Source organism: Eptatretus burgeri, chromosome 12 (assembly GCF_056783735.1).
Source record: "Eptatretus burgeri isolate ZD-2024b chromosome 12, Ebu_testis_v1, whole genome shotgun sequence".
Taxonomy (NCBI): Eukaryota; Metazoa; Chordata; class Myxini; order Myxiniformes; family Myxinidae; genus Eptatretus; species Eptatretus burgeri.
In genome coordinates, this window is record NC_140972.1 from 50,853,102 (window position 1) to 50,877,626 (window position 24,525).

Below are 24,525 nucleotides of genomic sequence, written 5' to 3' on the forward strand. Positions count from 1 at the left end.
TGCCATTCCTGATATTTTAACAGTGACTGAATGGCAAAGCCAGTTTTAAGCTTGAGGATACTCAGCGTGCGCAACATATTTATTACCAAAGGATTCCTTTCCTCAACGTCATGCCAGGAAGGATGTTTTTACAGCTCTCACTCATTATTTGATAACTATATCGTGGCTATTGGTTAAGTTGGAGTGTATCACATCAGGTATGACATCGTTGATGTTATATGTGCCAATGACAGATCGTGAAACAGCTGGAGGAGTTGTACGGTGATGTCTCCAACTTGGAACTTTGGCCAGGAGGTTTGCTTGAGAGTGATGGAGAACCAGGAGTGCTCTTTTCTGCTATCATACAAGAACAGTTTCAGCGACTTCGTGATGGAGATCGGTTCTGGTTTGAAAACACGAATAATGGGTATTTACAAAATCACTTATTTTCATTGCACCATTTTACATTGTCCTATACCTATTGCATTAGCGATGTCTTTACAAATATAGTCCCTTTAAAAGTATTCACACCTCTTGACTTTTCTCACATTTTATTGTGTTGCAGCCTGACTTTAATATGGATTGAATTGAATTTTTTTTGTCACTTATCGACACAAAATACCCCATACTACCCCATGATGACAAACTGAAAACATGTTTTTAGAAATTTTTACAAATTAATAAGAAATGAAAAGCTGAAATGTCTTGGGTCCATAACGATTCAACGCCCTGAGTCAATACTTTGTAGAAGTGCATTTAGCAGCAATTCCAGGTTCACGTCTTCTTGGGTATGTCTGAATCAGCTTTGCACATCTGGATTTGGGGATTTTCTCCCATTATTTCTTGCAGATTTTCTAAAAAGGTGTCAACTTGTATGGGGAGTGTCGGTGAACAGCAATCTTCAAGTCTTTCGACAGTTTCTCAATGGGATTCAAGCCTTGGCTTTGGTTGGGCAACTCAAGGACGATCACATTCCTGTTCTGAAGCCATTCCAGTGTTTGTTTGGCTGTATGCTTGCGGCCATTGTCCTGTTGGAACGTAAATCTTCACCGCAGTCAGTCTTTTGCACTCTGAAGGAGGTTCTCCTCTTGGATTTGCCGAAATTTGCCTCCATTCATTGTTTCCTCTATCCTTACAAGTCTCCCAGTCCCTGCTGCTGAAAGGAAAGTATCCCCAATAGCCTGATGCTGCCACCACCATGCTTTACAGTAGGAACGTTGTTAGCTGGGTCATGAGCTGTGCTCGGTTTCCGCCAGATGTAGAGCTTTGATTTCAGGCCAAAGAGTTAAATTTTCGTTTTAGACCACAGACTCTTTTGCCTCATGCTCTCATTCTTTCACGTGCCTTTTTGCAAACTCCAGGCATGCTGTCATGTGTCCTTTTCTCAGGAGCGGCTTCCATCTGGCCACTCTCCCATAAAGCTGAGATTTGTGAAGTGCTGCAGAGATTGTTATCTTTCTGGATTGTTCTTTCATCTCAGCCAAGGAACTTGAGTTCTGTCAGTGGTCATTGAGTTATTGGTCACCTCCCTGACCAAGGTCCTTCTTCCCCAGTTGCTCAGTTTGGTCGGACGGCCAGTGCTAGGAAGAGTCTAGGTAGTTCCATATACTTTCCATCTCTTAAAGATGGAGCTCACTGTGCTCTTGGGCACTTTAAACATTCTAGAAATTGTTTTATAACCTTCCCCAGATCTACACCTCCTCACAATTCTATCTTGTAGTTATATGGACAGTTCATTTGATTTCACGGAAGAGTTTCTGCTCTTATTCCTCCTCGTCCTCCTCGTCCTCCTCCTCCTCCTCCTCCTCTTCCTCTTCTTCTTTGTCTTCTTCTTCTTCTTCTTCTTCTTCTTCTTCTTCTTCTTCTTCTTCTTCTTCTTCTTCATCTTCGTGGCAGCTGAGCTGCCGGGGTAGCTATCATTTCTTGGAAGTGGGACAGTGTCGCTGATGCAGTGCCCCTCTACGAGTACACACTGGGACTCATTTCACTGACTTCGGAAGGATGACAGGCTGAATCAACCCCCTGGTGTATTAATTCAGCGGCCAATGGAGCTTGAACTCAGGAGTTTTTGGATCTCAAGCCGCCACCCAAACGACTGAGCCAACACCAGGCTTAGTTTCTGCTCTGATATTCACTGTCAACTGTGGGACCTTATATAGTATGGTGTGTTTCTTTCTAAATCATCTCTAATCAATTGAATTGATCACAGATGGACTCCAATAAAGTTGTAGAGACATCTCAGGGATGATCAAACGATATTAGATGCACCTGAGCACAATTTGGAGTGTCAGTGCAAAGGGGTTGAATAATTATTGACGGAAGATGTTTCAGCTTTTAATTTTTAATTCATTTGTAAAAGTTTCTAAAAACATTTTCACTTTGTCATTTTGGGATTATTTGTGTGCATCAGTGACGAAAAATTTAAATTTAATCCTTTTTAAATTCAGGCTGTAACACAACAAAATGTGAAAAAGTCCTGGTGTGGGAATAATTTATCGTGTGTGTGTGTGTGTGTGTGTGTGTGTGTGTGTGTGTGTGTGTGTGTGTGTGTGTGTGTGTGTGTGTGTGTGTGTGTGTGTGTGTGTCCTCCATAACTCCAAGACTCCTAGGAAGTGCCAGAGTGAAAATTGGATGCTTGGGTGAATTAAAACACCCCTTTTGAAGATAATTAACAGCCTCATTGATTTATATCCTCGGTAACTATGCTGGGGTCTGAAGCTGCCATGTTTTTTGGCCTGCTCAACAGTATCAAATACCTGTTCAACATAGCTACGAATCGCAAGGTACATTGCAATGCTTATAAACGCCCGGAGACGTCAGCGTTCGTTGCTTTATTGAATTTCCGCACATGCAATCACCACGAGTATCTCTTAAACTAAGGAGAATTCCAAAATTAAAGCTTGAGAGTCGAACTTACAAGCAGTTCTGACTCCGAGAAAAGTGCTCATTTGTCAAATTTGGACATATTTGTCATTTTGGGCATCTCTGGGAGGTGGGTGCTAAGGGAGCCATTTCGTATCAATCGTTTCTTCGGAGTGCTTAAGTCACTTGGCGAGTGCTCTAAAATATTCGCACCTCACTGAATACTGTATATCGATCAACAGGGGGTCACTCGCCTGCGTTGGCCACGTTGTTTTGCGGTGCAACAGGCAGTGGCTGGCTGGCTGAAAATGTGAAATTTTATTTTCCACGACATTCCCCTTTTTCTACGTTATTCCATTATATGACCCCTCACTTCGACATTGATACATATAAAAAACACAAAAACAATAACACACATCCCACATCGACTGAGCTGCGTGGTGGCGGGCGTGGTGGACCGAGCTCTTTGATGGTGCCTCACCTCCTGAAAATGTTGTGCAATTTCATTTATATATATTTAACTTTTTGTGTGAGGTGTTTTCATTATATTTCCGTCACTCCACATTCATAATTTTTTTAAAAAAACCTCCATCGACCTCGTATTCGGAGTTCCTTCATGTTGGTTTGCACTGTGAAAAGCATTAGCTGACATTTTGTGTTCTCTTTGGATTGTGAGATCTTCGATTTGAATTTTGTTAATTTTTCAATTGAATTGTATATTGAAAGAATTATATTTATAAGGTAAGCCTTTGTGTACTTTATCCGTGCAGAACTTCCGAAGAAACTTGGTACAGTCTGTGTTTGCCCTCACCCGGTGATTTAACAAGCTCAGCAGGAAACCAACACTGATGCTTTAATGGAGTTGGGTACACCTGGAACATATGACGTCAATAATTTATGCTCGGGTAACACTACCTTTGGTAACACTACAAACTCGGGTAACACTGGAGGTACAGTAGGGTTTAACTTCAAACATCAGCAGCGTACGAGTGATCGCGTTCTCTTTTGTCCTCGTGTCAACTCTTTTGTGGATAACGTCATAATTTGAATGAATTCATTTTATCTCATGAACTGCTGCATGCGCCGTCAAAACTGGCTCTGAAGTTAAAGTGATCCTATGTGGTATGCAGCGACAGCCTGACTTGCATGAGTGATAACGGTACCACGCCACATCCTTCTCAGTGAATCATTCACTGACTGCGGACGCTTTTGCCAGCCAAGTCATTCAGAGCGAGTGTTTCGCGCTCCGTCACCCCGGCCGAGTGGTTCGCACTCCGTCACCCTGGCCGTGTTGTTCGCGCTCCGTCACCCCGGCCGAGTGGTTCGCACTCCGTCACCCCGGCCATGTGGTTCGCACTCCGTCACCCCGGCTGTGTGATTCGCACTCCGTCACGCCGGGCGAGTGCTTCGTGCTCCGTCACCACGGCCGTGTGGTTCGCGCTCCGTCACCCTGGCCGTGTGGTTCGCACTCCATCACCCCGGGCGAGTGCTTCATGCTGCAGACCGTTTTTTGATTTTGATATTTGATTTTTGATATGTTTGATATGACGACTATCCCGGTGTGTGCCCCAGTTAGAATAGGTACACCGTATCCCTGCGTGTTGTAAGAGGCGACTAAAAGGGGTGGCGTCAGGAAGGGCATCCGGCCATAAAAACATCGCCTCAAAAGGAAACCATGATGAGTACAACTGATGGGCAGGGTACAGCCCGAAGTACCCCTTGGGGGTCCTCACCCCCTCTCGTTAAAACTCAAGGTGGGGAACCCGATCAAAGCAAGGGAGGATTTTTCCATTTATGATGACCAATCGTCTGATGCCCCACGTGGAGATCAGTTTCCGAGGTTTGGTACATGGAATGTAGGGACAATGACAGGGAGATCTGGAGAAGTGGATGAAACATTGGTCAGAAGAAGAGTGGACATATGTCGTGTGCAGGAGACACGATGGAAGGGAAATGGTGTGAGAATGGTGAAGGGTAGGCAGGGGCAGAAGTACAAGTTTATGTGGCAAGGGTGCCCGGAAGGCGTGCATGGTGTTGGTGTCATGTTTTCTGAGGAGTTTGTAGACAGTGTAGTGAGTGTGACTCGAGTGAGTGAAAGGTTGATGATGGTGAGAATCGTGATCGGAAAGCTCTTGGTGAACGTCATCTCGGGATATGCCCCGCAGGTCGGTCGAAGCGATGAAGCGAAGAACATGTTCTGGTGTGCGATGGAGAAGTTGATGGAAAATGTGAAAGATGATGAAATTGTTGTGGTAGGAGGAGACTTGAATGGACATGTGGGAAGGAGTCCAGACGGTTTTGAGGGAGTCCATGGGGGTTATGGATATGGTGTGAGAAATGGAGAAGGGGAAAGGATCTTGGAGTTTGCTGGTGGAGCTGATTTGTTGATTTGTAATACTCAATTCCAGAAAGCGGATAATAAGCTTGTTACATATACGTCAGGTGGGTTGACGACAACCATTGACTACCTGATGGTGTGTCAACGAGATAGTGGAAACCTCCGGGACACAAAGGTGATCCCAGGGGAGGAGACTGTTTCGCAGCACCACCTGGTTGTCTGCGATATAAGGGTGAAAGGTGCGCGGAGAATTCGGCGGGTGAAGTACCAACCGAGGATGAAGGTGTGGAGGTTGAAAGAGGCGACACTGTAGGAAGCATTAAGAGAGAGGCTGAGTATGGTTGAAGATGATGTGGTTGAGCTTGAAAGTGGTTGGATGTCAATGAAAGATAGTCTATTGGGAGCCGTTGGTGAGATATGTGGATGGAAAAAGGACCACCGAGGCACTCGGAAACATGGTGGTGGGGTGATGAAGTTGGAAAGACGATTGAAGAGAAGAGGAAGAAGTTCAAGGAATGGTAAAAGGCGAAGGGTACGGTGGAAGAAGAGGCAGCACATGAAAGTTATAAGGAAGCCAAAGAAGGCTGCAAAGAAAGAGGTTGCAAAGGCGCAGGAGGCCCATCGGAAAATGTTTGGAGAACGCTTGGATTCGGAGGAGGGTAAGAGAGCGGTATTAGGGATTGCAAAGCAGATAGTGAGAGAGAGATTTGATGTGACAGGGGTGAGTTTCTTGAAGGATGAAGTGGGACAAATTGTTGCAGACTCAGATGGAATTAAAGGAAGATGGAAGAGATATATGGAAAGGCTGTTGAATGTAGAAAATGAATGGGAAAGCAACATCGAGAGTAACCCGGTTTTAGGACCAGCATAGAAGATAACTGACAAGGAAGTTGAGGAAGCTATAAGAGCAATGAAGAGTAGAAAAGCAGGAGGGCCGACGGGAGTTGTGGGAGATATGTTGAAGGCAGCGGGAAGTTGGGGTGTGAAGAGAATGACAGAGATCTGTAATCTGGTGGTGAAAGAAGGCCGCATTCCAGTGGATTGGGAACAGAGTATCCTCGTCCCTCTGTACAAGGTGAAAGGTGACCCTCTGGACTGTGGCTCCTATAGAGCAATAAAGTTATTGGAGCATGGAATGAAGGTATTGGGAAGGGTGTTGGAGAAGAGGATAAGGAAGAAGGTAAAGATTGACGAAATGCAGTTTGGATTTATGCCAGGAAGAGGAACGACAGATGCAATTTTTATTGTAAAGCAGTTGCAGGAGAAGTACATGGAGAAGAGGAAGAAGTTGTTTTTGGGGTTTGTTGATCTGGAGAAAGCATTTGATAGGGTTCCACGTGAAGTAATGACATGGGCATTGAGGAAGTTAGGAGTGGAGGAATGGTTGATCAGAGTAGTGATGGCAATGTACGAGAGAGAGCGCACAGCTGTAAGGACGAAGGACGGGAACAGTGGTGAGTTTGAAGTGAAGGTGGAAGTGCACCAGGGGTCGGTACTAATTCCACTTCTATTTGTAGTTGTGATGGAGGTGCTGGCTCGGTGGGTCAAGGAGGGTTTACCGTGGGAGCTGCTCTATGCTGATGATCTGGTGTTGATTGCAGAGAGTATGGATGGACTGAAGGAGAAGATGAACAAGTGGAAGGAATGCACGGAGGCAAAAGGTTTGAAGGTGAATATCGGAAAGACGAAGGTGATGGCAAGTGGTAAAGCATGTGGTAAAGCATGTGGTGAGGTGGAAAGGACTGGGAAGTGGCCGTGTGCTGTGTGCAGGAAGGGTGTTGGAGTGAACTCCATTCAGTGTACAATGTGTGCTGAATGGGTTCATCGAAAATGTAGTGGGGTGAGAGGGTCATTCACCAGTGTGGCAGCTACATTCAAGTGTAAGGTGTGCATAGAGGGAGCTGCAGATGAAGGCATTGTTGAGTTGGATCTTGGAGATGGCGTGAAGCTGGAAGGTGTGAAAACATTTTGGTATCAAGGAGACATGCTGAATGGAGAAGGTGGATCAGACTCTTCGACGGTTGCTGGAGTGAGATGTGCATGGAAGAAGTTTCGGGAACTGAGTGGCGTGCTGACGAAGAGGGGAGTGTCGTTGAAGCTGAAGGGAAAGGTGTATGCTACATGTGTGAGGAGTATGATAATTTATGGGAGTGAGACATGGGTACTGAGCATGGAGCAGCAACAAAGGGTGGAAATGCGAATGGTTCGGTCGATGTGTGGAGTATCGTTGACAGAGAGGAAGAGAAATGATGACTTGCGGAAGATGATGGGAATAGAGAGTCTGTGATGGAGGTTGTGAAGAGAAACAGGTTGAGATGGTTGGGTCATGTGCTGAGGAAGGATGAAAGTGACTGGGTGAGAGGAGTGTTGGAAATGAGTGTAGGCGGAAGTAGAGGATGGGGAAGACCGAGAAAAACTTGGCTGAAGGTGGTGGAAGAAGAAATGTGGGCAAGGGGATTAAGAAGGGGAGATGCAGAAAATTGGGTATGGAAAACAGTATGAGGTGAGAGGAAGGGAAAGCAGACGTGCAGTGGAGCATTAATTACGATTCATACCGTTTCATCAAAATGATTCTGCAGAGAATAACAGTGAAGATTGAAACAAAATTAAGTCTGAAATCCATTTTCTACTGAACAAACCATAAAAACGGTCTGGAAACAAACTCCTGTCCGAACATGAACACTGGCCGGACACATCCAGAGAAAAACCCTGCCCAAACATGTCCAGAGACAAACCCTGCCCAAACGTGTCCAGAGACGAACCCTGCCCGAACGTGTCCAGAGACAAACCCTGCCCAAACGTGTCCAGAGACAAACCCTGCCCAAACGTGTCCAGAGACGAACCCTGCCCGAACGTGTCCAGAGACGAACCCTGCCCGAACGTGTCCAGAGACAAACCCTGCCCAAACGTGTCCAGAGACAAACCCTGCCCAAACGTGTCCAGAGACGAACCCTGCCCGAACGTGTCCAGAGACGAACCCTGCCCGAACGTGTCCAGAGACGAACCCTGCCCGAACGTGTCCAGAGACGAACCCTGCCCGAACGTGTCCAGAGACGAACCCTGCCCGAACGTGTCCAGAGACGAACCCTGCCCGAACGTGTCCAGAGACGAACCCTGCCCGAACGTGTCCAGAGACGAACCCTGCCCGAACGTGTCCAGAGACGAACCCTGCCCGAACGTGTCCAGAGACGAACCCTGCCCGAACGTGTCCGGAGACGAACCCTGCCCGAACGTGTCCGGAGACGAACCCTGCCCGAACGTGTCCAGAGACGAACCCTGCCCGAACGTGTCCAGAGACGAACCCTGCCCGAACGTGTCCAGAGACGAACCCTGCCCGAACGTGTCCAGAGACAAACCCTGCCCGAACGTGTCCAGAGACAAACCCTGCCCGAACGCGTCCAGAGACGAGCCCTTTGTCTACCATGTGACTGTTTATCAAATTTAAGTTGGCCATAGAAAAGGGTTTTAGAGGCCATAGTTGGTTTTAGAGTCCAAAGTTGGCCATAGAAAAGGCTCAGAAGTACATCTATCGTCCCTCACATGAGCAACCATGCCATCATGGAAAGATCTGATGATGTTAACCAACTTAGCAGGACAGCCGACATTGTGCAGTTGCTTCCACAGGCCTTCTCCACTGACCGGATCAAACGCTTTTGTAAGGTCGACAAAGATTATGTATAAGTCACAATGTTGTTCTCTCTTTTCCTGGAGTTGACAAGGGGAGAACATCATATTGGTCATGACACATCCAGCGCAAAAGCCACATTGGCTTTCTGGGGGTGATGATGTTGGCAATTGTTGATGACATGCAATTAAGAATGATGTGGGCAAGTATTTTCCCAGCAATACACCACTGGTCAAAAGTTTTAGAACACCCCCATTTTTCAGTTTTTACTGAAATTTAAGCAGGTCAAGTCCAGTGAATAACCTAAAATGGTACAAACCTAAGCGGTAAACTGCCAGAGGTTACAAAAAAAAGTTTAGGTTTCCAAAAACTGAAAAATAATGTAAAATTTAGAGTTGTTAAAAAGGCCCTTTTCAGGGAACAAGTAATGGGTTCGCGACTGCAGCTGTTCTGTAGCAATGGAAGTAAATTAAGGCTTGAAAGTTGATGCAAACAATTCCTACAGGTGTCCCAACTTTTGTTGATTAGTTACAAACCCTCTGTCTGTATAAATGCAGTGTCAGAACAGACTGTGTTGCTGCACCCTCTGAAGCATTATTTGAACAATATTGCACTGCAGCAAGTCATATATTGCTATCATAATGGTGAGAAAAAGACAATTAACAAAGGAAGACAGACAGACCATTATCTATATATTACTAAAACTTTCATCTTGTTTTTATGAATATATGTATGTATGTATATTCCCGAAATACAACCAAAACTGAACATGACAGCACAAAAATTGTAGGGCCACCTTTCTCACCATTCGCCTGCGGTGTGCTGTATCAAGTTTCGTTCAAATCGAGCAACAAAAATTTTTTATTGAAAAATCAATTCCCGATTCAGTCAAGTACTCTTCGGGAGTATTTTATCAATGCAAACAAGCTCAGCAGTATAGTTCGCTGGAGCTATCTTTGATTTTTTTCTTGAAATGATTTTTTTCATCAACCGCTGTCACAACGGGTTCACGGGTTGTCTCGTAACCCTTAAAAGTGTAGGTCTTTCCTTTAGAGAAATTGCAAAGAAACCAAGGTGTCAGTGAGTACAGTTTCCTACACCATCAAAAGGCACTTGGAAACTGGAGGAAATTCTGACAGGAAGAGATCTGGCAGACCCAAAGCCACAACACAATCAAAAAGACAAGTTTCTGAGAGTCAACAGCTTGTGTGATAGTTGACTCACAGGACAGCAGCTTCAAGCACAGCTTAACAATGGTCAAAGTAAGGAAGTCTCAGTTTCAACTGTGAAGAGAAGACTTCGAGCTGCAGGTTTGACAGGTCGAGTGACAGTAAGAAAGCCATTGCTAAGATGGTAAAATAAGAAAAAGGCTTGCCTGGGCCATGAAGCACCACCAGTGGACGAGTGAAAACTGGAAGAAGGACTCATGTACTGACGAATCAAAATTTGAAATCTTCGGTTCATCACGCAGGGTTTTTATACGCCGTCGAGTAGGTGAAAGGATGGTTCCTCAGTGTGTGACACCAACTGTCAAGAATGGAGGAGGAAGCGTAATGATCTGGGGCTCTTTTGTTGGATCCAGAGTCGGCACCTTGCATAGAGTGACTGGCACCCTAAACCAAAAGGGCTTCCACAGATTTTTGCAGCTCCATGCAATACCATCTGGTCTACACCTATTTGGTCAGGGGTTCATCCTCCAGCAAGATAATGACCCAAAACATACCTCCAGGCTATGTCAGAACGACCTTATAAGAAAACAACAAGACTGTAGGCTCCAACTCATGGAATGGCCAGCACAGTCTCCAGACTTAAACCCCATCGAGCTGGTTTGGGATGAACTGCACAGAAGGGTGAAAGCAAAGCAACTGACAAGTGCAACACATTTGTGGGAATTTCTGCAACAGTGTTGGGAAGAACTTCATTGTAGAAAGAATGCCACGAGTATTTTCAGATGTTATATCTGCAAAATGTGGCTACTTTGATGAGTCAAAAATTTAGATTAAATTTTGTTCAACAAAACTATTCCATGATTTCTTTTTTTATCTGCAATTGTTTATTTGTTCTATGCTTTAATATCAGAGTACATTGAAGCATTAAACTGCTTAAATTTCAGTAAAAACTGGAAAAATAGGGTTGTTCCAAAACATTTGACCGGTAGCGTAGAGAGTCAGACCATGCCACGGTAGTTGTCGACACACGACTTATCACCTTTGCACTTGTACAGAGGAACAATTGTGGCATCTTTGAAGACCTGGGATACTGACTCCTCACTCCACATGGTAATGTAGATTTGGGTCAGTCGGGTGAGGAGGTTGGCATCACCACACTTGAAAACCTCAGAAGGGATACCATCATCGCCAGGGACCTTTCAAGATGACATCTCGTTGATAGCTCTGGTGACCTCCATTTTAGCCGGAGGTTGGCCAAGGTCTTCTAATATAGGCCGCTGTGGAGGAGAGTCAATTGCCGCATCCGAGATGGAGGAGGGGCAATTAAGGACACAATTAAAGGTCCCATGACACTCAAAAGTACTGAAATTGCTTATATATACATATATATATATATATATATATATATATATATATATATATATATATATATATATATATATATATATATATATATACATATATATGTCCTTCCCGGTGTATGCCCCGGTTAGAATAGGTGTACCATATCCCTGTGTGTCGTAAGAGGCGACCAGGGTTGGCGTCAGGAAGGGCATCCGGCCATAAAAAAAAAAACATTGCCTCAAGAAAAAGCCAAACCCCTGCACAGCAGGGAAAAATGGCTGTAAAAACGGTCATTTTTTTTATTTATTTTTATATATATATATATATATATATATATATATATATATATATATATATATATATATATATATATATATATATATATATATATATATATATATATATATATATATGTCCTATAAGAGTTTTTCATCGTGATTTCTGATCTGACTATTTTTTCACAATACTCATTCTGTAAAATGTAAAATTAAAAAAACAAACCTCTTCGGGAACGCCCCTAAAATTCTGCCGAAATCTACTGAACGATGCGTAACCCACATGACGTCATCTCCAGAACAACAAAGGCTGCACGCAAATTACTCGGGTTGGTGGTCTATGTGATTGTATTGGCTTTCTGTGCGTTTCCACATTCGATTGATTGTCTCCAATGCTTCGTTCATTTCTGCTTTAAAAAAATCAAATATTTGGTTTTGAATAATGGATGACATGGACTTTGATTTGTCTGGTAGCGACAGTGAGTGTGAGAGAAATGAAGGATTTTGGTCTGAATCAGATGGAGAATTGTGGGATAACATCTTCATGGGAGGTGAAGTTCAGGCAGCTGGAAATGGAATACGGCCTTACCAGTTCAAGCCCTAAGCAGGACAATCAGAGGAAACTGGCGATGAAATTCCCAGAGTTCATGATGATCGGGAGGACATCGAAGGAAGACTTGGCAATAATATCTGGTTAGACTAAATCCTATTCGTAATTCTCTAATGTAAATTCGACTTGCATACTGCTCAATATCAGAAATATTTTAGTGAGCTGACGTGACCAGCGGCAGCACAGCGGACATGTTGCTCCGTGGCGAATGAATCGCAAGCAAGGCCAGCCCATGTCATCGGCCGTATCTCTCCACGCATAAAACAAAGCAATCTCGCTGTCCGGATATGATGAAAACTTGTGTGAAGAACACACCCTGCGATACAATTGTCGAGAGTAGTCCGATAAATCTGACGTTCTGTTGCATTTTTATTTATTTTATTCCTACTGTCGTCATGTAGCGCCAGCAGAAAACAATGAAGAAAAGCGGATAATAAAAGAAAGCTACAGCACGTCAGATTTATCGGTCTAGTCGGACGGACGATGGATTTATCGGACGAATCTCGACTCTAGAGTTGACAAGTTACTTGTATTAGCATGCACACAATGAAAAAGTCAATGCGTAAGAGTCCCGTGGCTATGAGGTCGTGTAAAAGGACAGATAAATTTGTCTATCATTGTTGTGCCAACATATTTTTCCCTGTTCATTTATTACAGCATTTTGGCTCATTGTTAATGAATAGCATGCCAATGGAAGCAGTAACTTCACTTTAGAATAAACCCATGTATGTCGAGTGCAGCCATACCTGCCTTGTCTGTATGTGGAATCGTGCCTATCCCAGCAGGCTGGTTTCAATGAACAATTCAATAAGCTGCAAAATGTGGGTGCAGGTTTTTCACATTGTTTGATTTTAAAATTATCTCAGGTTGCAGGTTGCCTTGAAATGATGCAATATTAATCTTTAGTATTTTACTTGTATGTCCCTGTAAGTTTCTTTTTTAATGGAAAGGTTCTACAGTCACATTTTATGTTTTGTGGACATGGTATAGCCCTTTATTGTGCATACATGTATTGGATTTGTACACGACGATGACAAGGTAGTAAAGGGATAAATAATTGCCTCGTGATTGTTGTGCATACACGGCTCAGAAGCAGAATTTCTTTTTCGCGAAACAATCACAGGTATTAAGACGATCAGTGAGATAGCAAATAAGTGTGCACAATGCATTTGTACGTACTTTATACGGCGCGCAACGTCTAATCAATCGACTCTGAGCAAGTCGCCTTCTGGAGATGTCAACGGGCACGTGACCTGCAGTTTGCTGAACTCCACTTTTTTGAGGGGTGGGGCATAGCAAGTTGTGAAAAGCACTACAAATGTTCGAAATATTGATCTAATTATCCCATTATTGATTTTCAAAAAGAAACATGGGTGATTTCTTCTCTGGGAAGGTCAAGTTAATATATAAATAAGAAGAAACTTTTGAGTGTCATGGGACCTTTAAAGTGTTCAGCGTATTGCTCCAGTATCTTAGTTGGATCTGTTCTTAGGTGCTGGCCATCTGAGCTACGGCGTGCGGCGATACCGTGAGAAGACAGTCCATTGATTGTCTTTGACCAGCATAGAAGTGTTTGAGATTATTTGTATTAGCTGCCTCCTGGATTTCTTCTGCTCTTGCTGCCCACCAGCAGTCTTTCATGGAATGTAGTCATGACTGTGCGAGTCTCCTAAGTTGCAAGTAAGAGGAGAGTTTACTCGCTGAGCCTCTACCATCAATCCAGCGAAGATGAGCTGCATGTATGGAGTTAAAGAAACTTTTGATCTGGGAGACGTTCTCGTCAAACGAGACTTTGTGACTACGCGAAACAAAACTGAGAATTTCAGCAGCAGCCCTGAAGGTGATGTCTCGTAAAATGCACCATCCCACTTCAGCATTGGTAGGTGCTATGTGATGCCTGAGCCACGACAACATATCTGGCCCAATACATTTTTGAAATATCGTGTTATATATCATTTTTGGCCCCATCTCTCAATGGTGAAGTATCACTTTAAAAATGAAAACATTCTCGCATAAAACATTCCTCGTCACCCACCCAACCAGTCCACAAAGTTTCATCCGAATCTGTCTCCAACCTTTTGAGATATCGTGATGTGTACATATATATATATATATATATATATATATATATATATATATATATATATATATATATATATATATATATATATATATATATATATATATATATATATATATCAACCCCATCTATCCACGGTGAAGAATCACAAAAAAATTCTAGTCGCTGGATACAGATCCGGATCTTCACCAAAATCGAATCGGTTCATCCTTGTCACACACCCAAAAGGCGACCAAATTTCATCAGAATCCATCCACAACTTTTTTCGATATCCTGCACACAAACAGACAAACAAGAAAAAGATGTCGTGCAGAGCATGATACTTTCAAAATTCACCCCCCCCCCACTCCTCCAATGGTTGCCATGGATACATAAATTGTCCATTTCATGAAAATTAAGTTTGATCATTTTAATCAAAGCTCAGGTCAATCGGATTAAAATTGATTATTTTTCAGATTGAAATTGATGATTGTAGAAGTTTGACCTTTGACCTTTTGACCTCAAAAATAGTTTGTTTCCAAATTCAGTGATGCACTATGCAATTGCTTAATTTTCAAATCAATCAAATGAAAAATTACGATTTTATATATTTTACATCAAGATTACCTTTGACCTTTAACCTCAAATCTAATATGCTTCTCAGTTGAGACCACCCCTACAACCTAGTAAAGTTTCATGATGCTTGGTTTAGAATTGTGACCTTGAGGCGATTGACAAACAAGCAGACAGAAAGAATGAAAAATCACTCGGTGACAACATGGCAAAACGGAACAAAGGAGAATGGCACTCGGTGGAGCGCATACCTCTGCCAGGTGGAACAGTTCACGTTTTTTTTATCCCACTGTTGGGCTGGATCCGAACCCAAATCCAATGCGCTTGTTCTGGTCACCTATTAAACTCATCCATCTTGTTTTGTCATAACTCGTCCACTACTTTTTTGAGATATAGTGATATATTTAGTTTTTGGCCCTATTGATCAATTTTAGAAATTAAGCCTGTGTTGACCTTAAAATTAATTGGTAGTTGAATTCAGCGACCTGACATAAAAATGCTCTTCAAATTTCAAGTCAATCAGATGAAAATTGAGGATTTTAGAAAATTTGGCCAAAATTGGCCTCTTTGCCTATTTTGACCTTTTGGTCTATGTTGACCTCAAAATTAATAAGTGGTTGAATTCAGTGACCTGATATGCAAATGCTCTTCAAATTTCAAGTGAATTGGATTAAAATTGATGATTTTAGAAATTTGGCCTATGCTGAGTTTTTGGTCTCTGTTGGCCTTTTCGCCCATGGTGATCACAAAAATAAGAAGTGGTTCAATTCAACGACTTAGCCTGGTGTTGGCAGAATGGTTAGGGTAGCGGCTTGGGATCCAAAAATTCCTGAGTTCAAGCCCCATTGGCCGCTTAAATTAATACACACCAGGAGGTTGACTCAGCCTGTCATCCTTCCGAGGTCGGCGTAGTGAGTACCAGTGTACTGGGCCCGGTGTATGCCCCGGTTAGAATAGGTGTACCATATCCCTGTGTCGTAAGAGGTGACCAGGGTTGCGTCAGGATGGACATCCGGCATAAAACCTGTGCCAAATCATTATGCAGATCATCACGGATGATCCGCTGTGGCGACCCCTAACGGGAGCAGCCGAAAGAAGAATAAGAAGAAGAAGAAGAAGAAGAAGGTTGAATTCAGCGACTTGACATGAATTTGGTCTACGTTGACCTCAAAATTAATCGGTGGTTGAGTTCAGCGACCTCATATGAAAATGCTCTTCAAATTTCAAGTAATTCGGATGAAAATTGAGGATTTTAAAAAGACCACCTTAGTTGTTGACCCTGGGCCTGTTGACCTTTTGGTCGATGATAACCTCGATAGTAATAGATGTTTAAATTCACTGACCTGATATGAAAATCCTGTTCAGTTATCAAGTCAATCGGATGAAATTTGAGGATTTTAGAAATAAGTCAGCCACCTTAAGCGTTAAGCCAACACCAGGCTTAACTACATACAAAGAAGAGATCCTTCATCCAGAAAGGGACATGAATCTAGATATATTCCATCAGGATTGAAGAGGAAAGCAAACTCATGGTGAAGACTGTAAAACTGTTATGATCACAAACACTGGGTCTGTCACATCTGGGAGGGTGTGGGACGGGAAGTAAAAGGAATATCCAGTGATGCCGAAGAGAGTCTCATGGGGTCACTGATGAAAGTAAGATTATTGGTAGAATTGTGAATAGCACTTGCTATTCCCACTCGTCCAATATGCTGCAACCTTTGTCTGTCTCTGTCTCTGTCTGTCTCTTTCTCTCCACCCCCCCCCCTCCCCCGCTTTTCGTCCTCTCTATTCTTCCTTTCCATTAAGATTGCCATTGTAAAAATGTGCATTTTTAATCATAGTTTATTTTCTATTTCAGTTATTTTTTGCCACATCAACGCATCTGTTGTTTTTGTTTACTCAGCCTCTTTACAGACGATGAAGTCATCATCATTCAAAACATGACGTTTTCGAACGTACTAAAGACTGTACTTCCCCAAGAAAGCATCTCTTTCCAAGAAAATGTGTTCTTCTGGCACACAGGTTTGTACACGTTACGTGATTTATTTGGCAAAAAGTCACACTCTGACACTCAAAGTATTTAAAGTTTTTCAATTCATTGGAAGACATGAACAGTAGGCCAATGTTTGCTGCAGTGTCTTCAGAAAGTATTCACACCCCTTGACGTCTTCACATTTTGTTGTGTTACAGCCTGAATATAAAATCCGTTAAACCTAAATTCTTCGTGACCGATGTCCACAAAATACCTTTTAATGACGAGGTGAATACACGTTTTTTGAAATTCTTTCAAATCTATTGAAAATGAAATGCAGAAATATCTAATTACCTCCACCACCGACGGTGAAGGAGGCTATGTTTTCACCCGTTTCTGTCTGTCTGTCTCTGTTTGTTTGTGTACAGGATGTCTCAAAAAGTTGTTGACAAATCCGGATGAAATTCTGTGGACAGGTTCGGTGTGTGACAAGGACGAAATGATTAGTTTTGGTGGAAATCCGAATCCAGATCCGACTTGTAGAAATTTTTTTAAATGATTCTTCACCATTGAGAGAAAAGGGTCAAAATCGATATATAGCACGGTATCTCAAAAAGTTGGGATGGATTCTGGTGAAACTTGGTGGAAACGGGTGTGCAACAAGGAAGAATTAATTTGATTTTGGTGAAGATTCAGATCTGGATCTGCATCTGATAATTATTTCAGTGATTCTTCACCATCGAGAGATAGTACTGTCTTGCATGATATTTCAAAAAGGTATTGGGCCCGATATGTTCTCGTGGATCAGGCATTATGCGGCGGAGCAATGCGCTCTTCTGAGTGCCCTTCCAGTTCACAAAGTATTCAGCTCCCTGAGTCAATACTTTGTAAAAGCACCCTTGGCAGCAATTACTGCTTTGAGTCTTCTTGGGAATGTCTGTATAAGCTTTGCACATCTGGATTTGGGGATTTTCTCCCATTCTTCCTTGCAGTTATGCTCAAGCTGTGTGAAGTTGGATTGCGATTTTTGGTGAACAGCAATCTTCAAGTCTTTCCACAGATTCTCAATGAGATTCAAGTCTGGGCTTTGGCTGGGCCACTCAAGGATTTTCACGTTCTTGTTCTGAAGTGATTCCAGTGTTGCTTTGGCTGTATGCTTGGGGTCATTGTCCTGTTGGAACGTAAATCTTTGCCGCAGTCTGAGATCTTTTGCACTCTGAAGCAGGTTCTTCTCAAGGCTTTGCCTGTATTTGGCTCCATTCATTGTTCCCTCTATCCTTACAAGTCTCCCAGTCCCTGCTGCTGAAAAGCATCACCGCAGCATGATGCTGCCACCAACAACTTTGTGGTCCAAGTTTCCTTAAAATTTTGAACAGTGTTACCATATTCTGCCACCTTATATTCTGAAAGGATGCGTGAGCATATCAAGCCTTTCAGGCTCACAGTACTGTGTTCCACCACTTTCCTTTCAATTTTTGCCTTCCTCGTTTTATATATTGCCATCTTTGCACAAGTTAAAATTAAGTTGACAAGGAGATCTCGTGACTTGCTCTGCTTCTTCACCGGGTGTCCGACGATGAAGAGTGTTGGTGAGAAGTGAAGCCAGAAGTGCAAAAGTAAATTTTTCATCAGCAAGAAAATTGGCTGAAGAGTAGGGTGAATATACTGATTCTGGCTCACTTTTCCCCATGTAAATGAATGGGGGATTTTCAGCGATTCATATATTTTTCCCCGAAAAATAAACCCCCTTTTTATCCCAAGGTATATTTATTTGTCTCCCATTTTAACCTACGGACACTGTTTTCAAATAACCAATGCAATAAGATAAAGATTTGTTCAAGCAGTAAAGTAGTAATGTGATTTGTTAAAGGTGATTCTAAAGAAATATCTGAAACATGTAAGCCAAGGGGCACTCTTTTTCAAATAACCAATGCATATTGTTTAGCTCACTCATTGAACCTATAAAGATTTGTTCATTCTCAAATTCCTCCAATCGTTTAATTTTCTTTGCACAATAATCCCCATCTAAAATATTTAAAAATAAAACATTTGAATCGTTTTATTTTTTAAGATACCCCTTTTGTGCCATTACGAAATGATAAACTTCTCTTAATGCTCTTGTTTGACCACCTCCTGAGCCACATATCATTTTGAGATTATAGTAAATTGTTTTTTCATTGTTCAATTGATAACCATCAAAGTTTTCAGTCCATTCAAGGATATTTATTTTTTTCTTTACATCCTCCAACTAACTACTTTTTAAATTGATTTGCTTATTTGTTTTATATACCTTTGTTTTTGTTATTTTTCAATAAGACTTATTTGATATTTTTCACATTCATTATGTTTTCCATTTATATACCAAGACTGAGATTTTCTCCACTCTTTAGTTTGATTAATACTTGGTTTGACCATTTATATATTGTGAAGAAAACACGGCGGTACCCCTTAAAAACCCTAACCCATCTTCCCATCGATAAAACACAATCTATTCTATACACTCTATCATACAATATCCATATGGAACACAATCTATTCCATTATCTAAAATAAATCTCATGATCAAAGGCTCCTAATGCCTTTTTATTTACTTCTTCACTATATATGTTATGTTTATAACTTCTTATTGTATTCATTTTCCTATATTCTTCTTTCTTATTCATCAAACAATTATAATAATTTCTAAAAGTTATTGATTTCTTTATTACATATTTCTTTATTCCCTTTAACCTCTTATCAATCTGATCACCATACTTATAAGCATATGCCTTTGCTCTCAATCCAATAAACTCACTCATTAATTTTCCACCCAACTCATCCTGAAACTTTCCAATAACCTTTTCATTCTTTATTGAAAATAACTCACTCTTCTTACTAAAATTACTTGTATCATATACTCCAATATTTTTCTTCATATCTTTATAAACATCATCAGTTTTTATATCTAGGATAAAACTATCAGTGTCTATATACAACAATGAAACATTTTCACCATACTCTTTCTTTAAGCCATTATACAAATAATCATACATCAATATCTTTGATAAAACAAGAACTGCTGTTCCAATATAAATTGGTTTATCCATTACAATACTTTCCTTTTCCATATGAATAGCAGAAAAGTTTATTTTTTTTTTTTTTTTGTATACCTTGGTCGAGGCTCGTATGAGAGCAAACACACAACTCACAGCAAGGAGGCATGAGACAAGAGGGGCGGGAGTGGAAGGGACAAAACAGTGGGGAACATACACATTAGGTGAACTGTCGAAGGGAGAGGGATGGGGATGGGACGGGGAACATGGCGAAGAGAAGATGGACATTTCAGGGACTTTCAGGAAGGAAAGCAGGAGAAATGAAGGAAGTGGGCTTGGGTGGACTATCGGCGGTAGAAATGATCGAGGATTAGGATGGGGGAAGATAAGAAGTGGTGGTGAACAGCTGTTTTGAAAGCCTGGAGGGAAGAATGGGAAAGAATAGAGTGAGGAAGTTTATTCCAAAGGCGGGAAAAAAGAGGAATGAAAGAGTGAAGATGAGCAGTGATTCGTGATTTTGGTAGTTTTACCAGAAGGGGGTTGTTGGCGGACCTTGAGCGCCCTGTGGAAATGTGGTGGGGACAAATCGCAGAGAGAGCAGGGGGGGCAAGGCTGGAGAGGAGTCGGTAGAAGACAGAAAGACCACCGACCAACCTGCGGTGATTGAGTGAGAGGCCCAAAGACTCAGCTTCATTGCGGGAGATGCCGATGATCTTAAATGCCCTGGTTTCGACAGCATGAAGCCGAGAAAGGTGGGAGGCAGGAGCACCAGCCCAGAGGGGAGAGCAGTACTCCATCAGGCTACGGACAAAAGCTTTGTAAGTGGTCAGGAGCTCAAGAAGGCCGAGGAAGGACTTAGCACGACGGAGGATTCCCAGTCGGCGACTGGCTTTTGAGGCGAGGTTGGAAATGTGACTTTCCCAGGAAAGGTCAAAGACTTCTTCCAGAGGATTGTTGAGAAAGTGGATGGGGGGGTTTTGTAAACGGTCCTTTCGAAGAGACATAGTGAGAGTGTGAGATTTGTCTGGATTGAAAGACATGTTCCACGTGTTGGACCAGTTTGTGATTTTATCCAGATCTGCAGTGAGCGAAGAAGCTGCTGCTTGCCGGTCTGAGGGATGACAGATGGTACGGCAGAGGGTGGAGTCGTCGGCAAAGAGAAATAGAGGATTTTCCAGGGAGTCCGAGAGATCATTGATGAAAACCAGAAAAAGAACAGGGCCCAGAACGCTACCTTGAGGAACTCCAGCCTGCACAGGAAGAGGGGATGAAAGAACTCCATTTAGGGCCACACGTTGACTGCGACAGGAGAGGAAGTCTGCGAGCCATGAGTGGAGATGGCCTTGAATACCATGGGAAGAGAGTTTGGTGAGTAGGGCAGGGTGCCAGACTGTGTCAAAAGCACGTGATATGTCCAGGGATACGGCTCGGATTTCCTGTCTGGCATTGAGGACCTCCATCCATTGATGGGAGAGCAGAAGCAGCATATCCAGGGTAGAGTGACCTGGTCTGAAACCAAATTGATGATTGGAAATCAAGCAATTGGAGAAGAGGAAGGATTTCATATCTGAGGCGATGATGGATTCCATCACCTTGCTGATGATTGGGAGAAGGCTGATTGGTCTGTAGTTACAAGGATCTGTTTTTGCACCTTTTTTATGCAGGGCAGTGATGTTAGCAGATTTACAAGCAGATGGCAGATGACCTTGGGCAAATGAGAGGGTGAATAGAACAGAGAGTGGGTGAGCAAGAGCAGAAGAGCAGGCTTTGAGGACACGTGGGCTGATGCCGTCTGGACCGGTTGCAGAATCTGACTCGAGGTTTGAAAGCAAGCACTCCACCTTGTCAGGAGAAAAGGATACAGAGTCCAGGGACAGTTGGGTGTGACTGGGTAAAGTGGGTAGAGATAGTGATGGGTTTAGGACACAAGATTTAGCTGCAAACACCGAGTTTAGACATTCAGCTTTATCACGTGTGGAATCAGCAGTGCGGCCATTTGAGGTAAGGGAGGGGATGGAGGGGGAACATACACCAGAAACAGCTTTGATTAAACGCCACCAGGATTTTGAGGAGGGAGTGAGGTTTGAGAGGAGATTTTGAGGAGGGAGAGAGTTCTCTGAAAAAACCTCTTCTCTCTTAAAACTTGGTTTATTTATCAATCGAGAAGCTTCTTTCCAAGATGTTGCAAATCTAATGTTTTGCCTGTTTCTAACATTCTCCATTTTCTTTCCAAAGACAGCATTAGTCATCAATTTATAGAATTCCCCTTCAAATTTTACTTTTGTATTTGTTCTCATATCTGTATAGAATTTAATATACTTTTTCATCCAATAACTTTGTTTAAATTTTAAAACTCTATGAATTTTAGCGACTCTCAATCCTTCTCTCAAACACTGTTTCAAGCTTCTCTAATGCAAAACATATCCCTCTTTATCATAGAATGTAGTTAATAACTTTTCTGTTGATTTGCCTTTAATATTAAAACTTTTATGATAATCACTTAACCATTCTTTCTTTGGGGTTTCTTTCTCACATGCAAAAGGAAGGTCTTTATGCTTATTATGAAGATCACTCGGGTACCTCAAATCAACTTCAAAATAATAACCTTCTTCTTCCTCATTCAATTCCTCTTGAGAAGAAATAACAATATTCATCAAAGCCTTTTCATAATCCTTTTCTTCCACCCACTCTAATTTACCATAAGGCAGAGATTGAGACATTGCCCATCCATACAAATTATTAGCATCAAAATACATCAAATAATTACTGTCTTTTTCACTATCACAATTTGCAAGATATTTATTATTTCCTTTAGCATATCTTTTTGAACATACTTGGGATATTCCACCTCTCTTAGACTTCTCAATCATCAAAAGCATATCCACATCACTGATTAAATTTATATCTTTTTTGTCATTTTTAACATTGCACTCCAAGCTAAACCCGGAGCTGTGAAATAGTGGGCAGGATCCAATCCATTACAATTTTTATTATGGCAGAGTGATCTAAAAGCTTAAAACACATCAGCTAACAATAAAACATCTGTTTTTAGATACAAATCATGATATTCTCCAAGGTTCTTTCTCTTAAATATTTCCCAAATTTCTTGTGCGTTTTTATATTCCTTATCACTTATCTCTTCTTCATCAAGGTTATTATAGAAACTTTCTTTTGAAGGAAGTCGTGTTTCTTAAAATCTCATCAATGAATCCATATAATCAAAAGGATAAATTCCCTTACTTGTAAGAATTTTCTCTTCACTTTGAATTTTATTCCTTGTTTGAATTTCCTCTCGAGTTAGAATTCCCTCTTTAATCAGAATTTCATCTTTAATCAGAATTATCTCTTTCATTAGAATTTAATTCATTGTTTGAATTTTCTTTCTAATTAGAATTTCATTTTGAGTTAGAATTTCTTCATTAATTTCCTCTTTAATTAGAATTTTCTCTTTACTTTGAATTTTATTCCTTGTTTGAATTTCCTCTCGAGTTAGAACTCCCTCTTTAATCAGAATTTCATCTTTAATCAGAATTTTCTCTTTCATTAGAATTTCATTCATTGTTTGAATTTTCTTTCTCATTAGAATTTCATCTTTAGTTAGAATTTCTTCATTAATTTCCTCTTTAATTAGAATTTTCTCTTTACTTTGAATTATCTCTTTAATCTGAATTTCCTCTTTAGTTAGAATTTCTTCTTTTGGAAAGAATGAATTAAGATTTGGAAAAGAGCCCGTGGAGCTTAGATTTGATGCGAGGTCGGCTAGTGGTGTTCCCATAAACTTGTAAGAATCTAGAAACCTAATACGAGTTAAAGGTTTTGTGAATATCATTTTTGTAAATGAAATATACTTTTGACTTGTGTTTGTTATGGCAGAAATATTCCCTGGTGTTTTTGAAAGTTCATTTATAAATAGATGTGTATCATAGTTGGTGCTGTTGTGAAGAAAGACTGGAATAAAAGAAGGAAATTTATAATTAAGATTACAACAGGAATGAGCAGGACCTCGATATTTACCAGTAAGATGACAATGATCCCTAACTTTAGACTCCTCAATTTCCTCCTCACAAATATGACAGATATTGTTGTTTCTAAATTCTAATTTTTCTTCTTCGGTTAATTTCATCGGTTCATTTGTTTCTTTCATTAATTTAGTTTGTCTTATACAATCCTTTTATAATCGTTTTACAAACTCTTGTGAAGCTTTTTTTCCACTATAATGTTCAAGTTTATTATACTTTTCTCCAACAGATGATTTGTAATAATAACAGAAGCCACAAGGAATATGTTTTTGATATTTATTTGTATATGATTCTTTTGGATTAGCAGAAGCAGTATTTATCTTTTTAAGGATACATTCAAAATCAGCGTATATCACAAATGGGTGCATGATAGATTTATTATAATCTTCAAAATAAATCTTTTCACCAGGTTTAGGCATTGTAATTACAGCTGATTTATGATAACTACAATATTTTGAATGTTGTTCTACTCGTTCTTTTGTATGAAATGAATTAAGACATCGCTTGCAAGGATATATTCTATTTGCTGTTCTGAATACCTGAAAAGAGATTAATCTTGATAAATTATTTATGTATGTATAATGTGAATTGTTCCCAACACTAAAATATAAAAGATCAATGTGTGTTTCTTCATTTTTATAGATGTTTGAAATTTTTAATACCTG

General features: G+C 41.2%; 1 protein-coding gene across 4 annotated transcripts in view; it reads left to right on the forward strand.

Moving 5' to 3' along the window:
* The window catches only part of LOC147015596 (dual oxidase 1-like), a 201,824-nt gene that overhangs the window by 94,819 nt on the left and 82,480 nt on the right, over positions 1–24,525 (forward strand). For all 4 annotated transcript variants that reach the window (XM_085850503.1, XM_085850504.1, XM_085850501.1 and 1 more), the window contains exons 13-14: positions 234–406; positions 16,741–16,859. In XM_085850503.1, the coding sequence (XP_085706629.1) occupies positions 234–406; positions 16,741–16,859 (292 nt within the window). The remainder of the gene's footprint in view (positions 1–233; positions 407–16,740; positions 16,860–24,525) is intronic.